Here is an 8,569-nt window from a genome sequence, read left to right as displayed (position 1 = left end):
CTTTTCTACTAAAATGAGTCTTTCTTCCAAAAGGAATTCTCCGAATCCTGGTCGGATAACAAACAAACGATCAGCCCTAAACAGTCGTCCGGGGTGTGGCGGATAGTAAGCAGAATTCCTCAGTTAGCGTCCTTGAGTAGTTAATGTACTCAACGGATATTGAAAAGGTCAAGGCTACCGCAACTGATTTAGAGAATGCCAGAGAGAGTTTTTGAGATAGAGCTTTCGTTGAGGACAATCCGGAGGGAGGGCTGCTTGGCTCCAAGCGGTCTCGAAAATTACGAACACTTGTAGGGATGGATTAAATGGTCGAGTTTATCACTTTGAACAGCTTTCCACGGGTTCCGTCAATTGTATTTTAAAGTCTTGATCCACCGAATAAATAGTACTTCGAAAGTTTAGAATATACTGTTACTTCGAGACGACATTCCTGCCGTGAAAAAGTCAAAACTAAATGTAACAATAATTTCTTGTCCAAAATATAGCTAAGTAAATCTCTCGTGCACATATACTCACCCTCTGATAACTCTGTGGTACCAAAGACCCTAAAACGTTTTATAACATAGGGATACTATAAAGAAACTGTACTGCTGTACTGCTGTATGGAATACTCAAGTTTAGAGACAAAATTCGGTGTGCCGTTGTTATTGTCTGAGAGGAAGGGGAATGGATAGAACTCATTAATGTTTATCTCGTTCATCTGTTATTCAACGATGTTCATGGCTAAAGTTTCTGGAGTTATGGTGTCCGAGCTTGTTCAGTTCATGTTTTCTTAGGGAACAACAAGTAATAAATAATTAAGGTGATACAAGCCTTAACTGGAGTCTAATTGGCACGGGCTCTGACTGTTTCTTCTTTTGAGAGCATGAAGGATGATCGACTAATCATGGTATAGTTAATACATTCCTTTATGCCATACAACATGACTCGTCTCTTTGCTATGGTATATTGCAATCCGGTTCTCTCTTGTTTCTCTTGGGCCATCAAATGAAATGAGAAACTCTGCGGGAGAAAAATTTTGCGCGGCCGCCATTTTTTTCTCTCAGTCGAAGCAATCGTACAACAGTACAGGAGCCAACAGAAGGAATCGCCGCACACTTAATTAATAAACAGATTGTTTGAGATCAAGTATTAAAAATCATTTATTACTACTGCTATTATCTCATCAAATAAGCATAAATTGTAAGAAAATCTAAACGCTGACAATTACTTTAACGCTATTGTAATATATTATTATAGCGCTCCTTAAACAAATTGTCCAACATTTCTGACTGATTAATTGTTTCTTGTTTTATTTCACAGCACAGCAGTGTATATTAGAGGCAAGAACGCCAAGGGAAAACAATAAGGCTTGTGTAAAGGAATACCTTAGTTCTTAAATACCTAAGTATTAACAAGAGATTAAAAATGCTGTCATCGGCACACAAAAAGGTCATAACTTATCCCTTTAACTAAAAGACCGCGATCGTACAGTTTGTTAAAACCTTTCCGATTCAAGTCGATAGGAGGTATAAAATCAGTAAAAGTCGTTGGACAAATTGTCTAAAGAGTTAAAAAATTCTCAGCCCAAATCAAGCTAAAACTATTAATAGATCACCATAGTGGGCCCGTCTTGGGCAAGGGGAGGGTGGGCATTTTTCAGAAATCAAGGAGAGAAAGGTTTGCAAGGTAGGAATGTTTTCCAGCTTGGGTACAAGTTGTGCTAGGTTCTGTTTTTGTTTTTTGAAACGCGCAAGTACTGCACTTAAATCTATTCTTGTTGATAAACTGCCCACGGAATTCTGCTCTGGATAATGTTGCCTTGAGCGAATTTAAGTAAGAAATGGCTCCCCCTTTTCCTTGATCCCTAATGGCCCAACCCGAAAAATACGTATATGTTGAGAAACAGCTATCGCAAACCTCACTCGATTCTATCAAAATTTAATTAAGTTCTGCTGGGAATGTCTTAATGTGCCTCCTGTCTCTCAGGAGCGGGAACGGTGATATGGCATGGAGCAATTCAGTAAATGTATTGGTCCGTCCTCAACATTGAAAACTTGTTTTTCAGTCTGATTTTCATTGCCAACTTAATTAATTTGGAATTCCAGCGAAGTTTGCGATAACATCTTGACTATTAGACCTACTTAAAAATCTTTAATATTTTAGCTATTAATCGTACCTTAAAATTTGTTTAAGAAAAGAGAACCTTCACCAAGCTACCTATGTGAATACGTGTTAAGAGCTAAAACAAGTTAGACACGAAAATCTCATGGATTAAAAATTACTACCAGTATCTTTTAAACAACCCTATCCATCTACTAGCATAAAATGAAGTTTTCTTTTTTTGACTACTACTAAATACTACACTACTCAAAATAGCACAGCTAACCTACCTACTTAGAGTAAGTACTGGTCGTCATTAAGCATAAAATGAAGTTTAGAATATAATCACTGCTGTCACATCGATCGAACTATCGTTGTACTGCAAGCATTTTAGTTTTTTTTTTTCCCGGTTTTAAAACTGATGTTGTATATACGGAAAGCACATCATATTTTTATGATGTTAATTCTTGGTCAATTCTTTTGTCCTATCACTTCGGATTTCAGAGAGCTTTCATCATTGAATTTTCATCATTTGCAAACTTAAACGATCTCGAAAAATTCAAAATGGTTTTAACACTTTGATGATATTTTTAACTCTACAGCCATGCACAGCTACCAACTTTCAAAGTGGTGGCCGGCCTCCCACTCATATTGTAGTCTTTAATTTGTAACGTTCTTTTTAGATCCTTTTACAATTTTTTTGAGCATTTTTTTTCCCTTTTACCTCGATTTTTTTTTATTTCTTACTACTTAAGTTTAAGGGACTTTCATATACTTTAAAACGGTTTTATATACTTCAATGACATTTTATCTGTACACAGCTCGCCACTTTCAAATGGCGGCGTCCTACTCCTATTGAGGGTTTTAATTTCTAATGTGTTTTTTCTATCCTTTTAACACTTTTTTTTAATGATTTTTAACGATTTTTTTGTTTCTTTTTTTCTTGCATTTTTGTCTCTTTTATTTCTTGTTCAACTAACTTGAGGGCGTACCAGTTGGTTTGCAGAGTGCGACTCGATTCCTAGCACACCACTCTAAATTTATTTTATATCATACAGTATCAATAATTAAAGTGGCATTTTCTAGACAATAAATTGGTCCGATCATACACTTTTTTTCTGTTGTTTTATTGTACACCTGAACTAATTAACTGTAAACCAAACCGAATATCCTGTGACGGTTTTCGTGCTCCAAGTTTTCAATATGTACATACAATCGGCTTTAAGCTGTTCACGGAACTATGATTAAGTCATACACCGTCTTTACGACTTACTTGTAATCTATTTCTATTAAAACTAGCTATGAATGAATAAATGACAACTTTATCTACGTCTCAAGTCTTAATAGCCGAGCACAAGTGCTCTCCTAATTGGGGAGACTAAAATATAAGATAAAATATATTGAAATAAGATCTAGTAACAGTTAAAATTAAAACTAAGACATAATCTGTTGATAATGTTTTCATAGTGTTATCACCTAATAAATTATTAATAACTAACTACATAGATGAGCAGCAAGAACAACGCATGCTTCCGTCGTCCAGCAGAGAGCTAACATCAAACTTTCGAATGATGCTTTTAAAATTGTTCAAAGTTTTTGCTGATCTGATATTGACGTTCCGTGTGCATATTAACAGGCTAAAACAATATCAATTACCTATCACAAATTACACAACTCGTTTATAGGTTGAAGTTGTAGTCGTTTATATACAACTGAGATATCTACAACGCGAACACTGGTTCGCTATGATGGACCCCTAAATTTTCCAAATGCCTTTTTGTATAAACGAACACGAGATTTTAGGCACTCCTGGACTGGCAAGGAATACAAAATTTTAAAAATATGGGTACTACTAGCTAAAATGTAATAACAATAAAAGATTCCTTTCATTTGGTTACGTTTCCTAATTAAGTCAGTGCAACAAAATTAGAGCTTTTAAAAAAGCTAAAACTACAATTTGATTAAGGTGTTATCCAAACGAGAATCGTTTACCGTAAAGAGGCTCTCCTGCCAGTCGTAATAATATCATAATGCAAAAGGTCCCTGTTTTCCATTGGAACCATTTTACCCGGTGCTTGCTGACTGACTGTACAGCGGATGACGACAAATTGGGCAATTGCGACTGTGGAGGAAACAAAAGAAATTCGGTTTACCCAGACTTACCATGATGGCTTGCGTGAAGCTATTTCTGTGAGAATATTCCTCTAAACATAATGCTGATAAGAAATATTAAAAAAAACTTTGATTTTCGCACAAGTCATGAAGTAATAAGGATTTTTTTGCGTCAAAGCCATGAATTGACTTGAAGTAAGCGAAGCTTTACTAAATCCGAGCCTAGAACTTAGTGGATGATCGGCAACTGAAAGACGATTTAAACTGTGGCATGTCACAGGGATTTCAATTAAGCTCCTCGTTATTCATTCACCAATTAAGGCTGCTAACATAACACTGAGATCATACGGGACTCAATACCTTTTGTCACAATTATCAGACGGCAGAGAGGCCTGTTGAGATGAAGACAGCTTAAATATACTTACACGCCGTTTTGTATCATTGCAATGGCGCACTCCCTGTGAACCTTGTGTGAGCATGGCAGGATCTGGCAGCCGCTGAACGCATCCTGGAGATGTGATTAAAGAGAATTACAACATTTCATTTCATATTCCAACTGCGTCGACATTTCTACATCTCAAGAAATTGTTATTTTTCGCATGAAAACAAAGTTTAAAATATTTCAGTCAAGATCTCCCCAGGGAAATATGCTTCGGTTCGAAAAACTGACATTTCTGTCTGGTGTGGGTAAAACCTATTGAAACTTTCGCACGCTGCGAGGTGGAAAAATATTTACGTAAACATAAATAGCTGGAGGGCGGGAAGCATCTTTACTCTCTGAACCTATATCCTCTTTGAACCAAATTTCACGATTTTGAATACTCTGGACCCAGAACTGGACCCAGTTGTTCAAAGAATAGATAACGCTATCTGACTGATAAGTCACTATCCAATGGATACGTGTTGGCAAAACAAACCGGGTTATCCATTGGATATTAATTTATCCGGTGCACGTGGATAGCGATATTTATTATTTAAGCAATCGGGGCATGGTCTATAACGCCCTTGCTGAAACTTTTTGAAACCCGTCAGGGTCCTGCTAATGCTGGTTTCCGTTCACTTCAAAGTCAGGAACACTTAAACAGACACAAGTCTAACATTTCCTATTTCTTTTCTGTGAGTCATTGTTTCACTCAAAGATGAATTTTCCCTATAAATCTAGAGAAATTCATTTTCTTCAACGCATACTACTATAATACTACGCATTCTTCAGATATCATAACCAATTTCAAACTCAATACCATATATCGGACCCGCTCGAAACAGTACCCTTGAAATAATAGCTTTTGTTGGGGAAAACTCCCATCCCATCCCGTTCCCTACTGCTCCACTCTGCTCTTCACCCTTGCTCCCACTTTCGACAGAAAGGTAATGCCATTTCAAGGCGTATTCTGTTTTCTGTTTTCGCGCATAACGGACGGTAGTTGTCAGGATCTATTTAAACAATCTGCAACAGACACAAAAAGAAACACGCAGAAAAGATACTCTGCAACAAACTGATGTGTTACATGCTTTTATTCCGCTCACATCACAGCTGTTATAACAACATTCATGACAAAACTTTGGAGAACTAATTTATCTAATTTCTTTCACAGTTCCAGTAGGATTTATCACACAATTATCCAATGGGGCCAGGGTTAACTTGAAAATTAAAAAGCACGGCACTTAATAAAAAAACTTGATTGTAGTTACTTAGTCTATCTGTGATTGCTTCCCCTATCGTTTCAACTGGCTGAAACAAACAGCGCTTTACCAGAAGGTCAAGGTCAAGGTCAACTTTATTTAGGCAGGGTGGCCCAATCAGCACTTGGCTGGTATCAAAAGGGGCCCTGCGTAAATTAAGACTACATTAAATTTCTATACATAGAGATTAACGTTTACAATTATAAAAAGAACTAGTTAAATTGGACCCAACGAAAGAGAAACCCTTCTTCTGAAAATCACGTCTGCCCATATTTAATCGACACCAGTTTAAAATTAAACGTTCACTTAAGAGGATTCTATCTTAGAGTTTTCTTGTTCCACCACAATGACTCCAATTCCAAATTCTTCCGTTCTACTAAATTCATCTTGCTCGGGATTGTGAGCTACCTTCCACATGCCTTTCAGGGTAGAGAAAATCTCAAATGTGTCCTGTTTGCAACTTCCGTCTTTATCTTTCTCCAAGGTCAATTCAAGGCTCTCCTCGTTACTTCGTTTCCTCCCTCGCCTGGGTTTGGCGGCTTCGGTTTCGGGAGTGTCCCAACGCCGCTGCTTCCGGACTCGCTATCGCCTGTCAATGCTGCATTCTTCAGCTGGTGAATGGTTGAGTGCAGCTCCTTGGCAAACACAGCCAGACCTTGAAGATGCTTTGCAGCACTGGGCAGATTTTCTTCGCCGATAGCCCTCGTCAGCTCGTACAGCAAGATCTGTGGATTCACTTTTTCCAAGTCTAGAACTCCAACTTGCATTTAGTAGCAGAAAGCGTTCTGGAATTCAGTTTTGAGCCCGCTGGAGGTAAACTCGTATTTTCACGTCATGTAATCGATTCGCAGGAGGCTGTTGTTGGCATAGATGACGTTCAAATCAACCTTTTCTGTCTCACTCGCTGAGGAACTCGTTCAGGGCGACCTTGATGAGGCTAGTTATCCCTTGCAGAAAGGATCCAATCATGGACTCGCCAATGGCGCCAGCTATCGCTGGATCTGGTGCTTCCTTCACCTTGATTTTGTACTTCTGCGACTTGTCCACGACTGTCACAATCGAAGACTCTTGTCTTCATGATCAATGGCTGCATACTGCATCTGGGCCGATGTCGCTGCAGTCTTGTCCACCATCATTTTGTGAACCTTTTGAAGCTTTTCAATTGTCTCGGCATCATTTTTGTCTTGTTGTGCTCTAATCGTATCTAAGATGTTGCCCAGTCTTGGGCCTTCCTACAGGTTTGGCTTAAAGAAGGCTTTTAGACGGTTAGCCTGGGAGCGCCTGTTTTCATAATTTGTTTTAAATTAGATTTCCATGTAAAGCAAAGCAGTTGCTGGGCAAATTTTTTTTTTAATGTGGGGTATTCCTTTGACATGTAACTTCTATTATTCCAGGTCAAACACATTTTCAATAACGGGCCTACCGAAGTGGATTGCAAGCGCAATAATGTAGAAACCCAAACGAAGAAACGACATGCAGAAGATGACGGTTTATATTGACGTTAAGCTGCTTTCATCACAAGATCTTCTGCCTCTGTTGGGCACAGTGGGTTAGTTATGCGACGTTAATTAAAAACGCAAAAATCTGGATTTCCATGGAGATTATGGGCGGCATTCATACTTTGTACATACTTGGGTCAGTGTAAATACACCCAGTATTGGAACAAACTGCATTGAACTTAAAACCCGGGTAGTGTAGAAAACCAGCCAAGAATGCAATATACCTTAATACAGTCACTTGTTTATCATCCATGGAAACATTTCTATTGATGGAGAAAGTGTTCTCTGATATCTGTTCATCGATTATTGCATTCTGTACTGAGATAATCGTTCTGTTTATTGCACACTCAGGGCATGTTGCATGCAGGCAAGGAGTTGTTACAAGTAAACGCGTTTGAGGTGCAAAAGTCATTTAATGTAATTTGAAACAATGGCAACGATGTTATCGATCGCTTTTGGAAGTGTTTTGATTTGACGGGGGAAAACGCCTTACTATCCATCAACAAAAAAAGTGAGTGTGGATCTCTCAGAAAATGAACTTATAACTGGGAGAATGGTTCATTACCATTACGTAGATAATTGGCTTTTGATCATTTCAGACCATTTGAACGTTAATTAAGACAAAATGTACAGCTTTGAGGTAATACGATGTCAAGTACGTAAAAACAACAATACGCGGCTAGCAAATGCACTGACATGAAAAAAACATAACTCTCGGACGAATAAAAATTAATGCCTAACCCCATTGTGTTATCACTATTGAGATTAAAATTACAAGGAGCCGCTTTTTCCACGAAGTAATATTGTGAAAGCAATTTACTTTTAGTTCTCCATTTACAATTACCATCTTTTAATTAAAATATAGGATGAAAAGGCCTTTTATTTTAAAACTAAATGTCCGGCATATTTTGAAAGAGGCACTGTGACCAAAGTGGCCTTTTCCTAAGGCACGAAGAATGAAAACTTCAGTCCTATTGCAACACCTGGATAGAGTACGTGCATGGACGCATGAATTGGTAGGTTTGGATTGATCAACTTATTACTTTTCAATACTGATTTTGCTTTGGACCAAAGAAAATAACACGCAAAATGAGATTTTCATTGCCTGGCAACCGTATTTTATGCTTGTGAATTCAATAGCTTGCGTTTTTCCAGTTTCAGCCAATTGCAATAACGTTCACAGAACCTGTAAC

The 8,569-nt window shown here is 38.0% G+C and overlaps 1 protein-coding gene and 1 pseudogene across 6 annotated transcripts in view; both read right to left on the bottom strand.

Annotated features, from left to right (window-relative positions):
- Positions 1-1,124: 1,124 nt before the first annotated feature.
- Positions 1,125-8,569, bottom strand: part of LOC110067510 (uncharacterized) — a 71,512-nt gene continuing 64,067 nt past the window's right edge. For all 6 annotated transcript variants that reach the window (XM_089283516.1, XM_089283522.1, XM_089283519.1 and 3 more), the window contains 2 exons: positions 4,620-4,702; positions 1,125-4,204 (listed from right to left, as the gene is read on the bottom strand). In XM_089283516.1, coding sequence (XP_089139642.1) covers positions 4,147-4,204; positions 4,620-4,702 — 141 coding nt within the window. In that variant the 3' untranslated portion in view covers positions 1,125-4,146. The remainder of the gene's footprint in view (positions 4,205-4,619; positions 4,703-8,569) is intronic.
- On the bottom strand, positions 6,092-7,550 carry LOC149116055 (uncharacterized; annotated as a pseudogene).

The sequence above is a fragment of the Orbicella faveolata genome, unplaced genomic scaffold (assembly GCF_042242905.1).
Source record: "Orbicella faveolata isolate gen_17 unplaced genomic scaffold, um_ofav_v1 contig_12, whole genome shotgun sequence".
Lineage (NCBI taxonomy): Eukaryota > Metazoa > Cnidaria > Anthozoa > Scleractinia > Merulinidae > Orbicella > Orbicella faveolata.
Note: the sequence above shows the minus strand (reverse complement) of the source record. Positions and strands in the feature narration are given on the sequence as shown.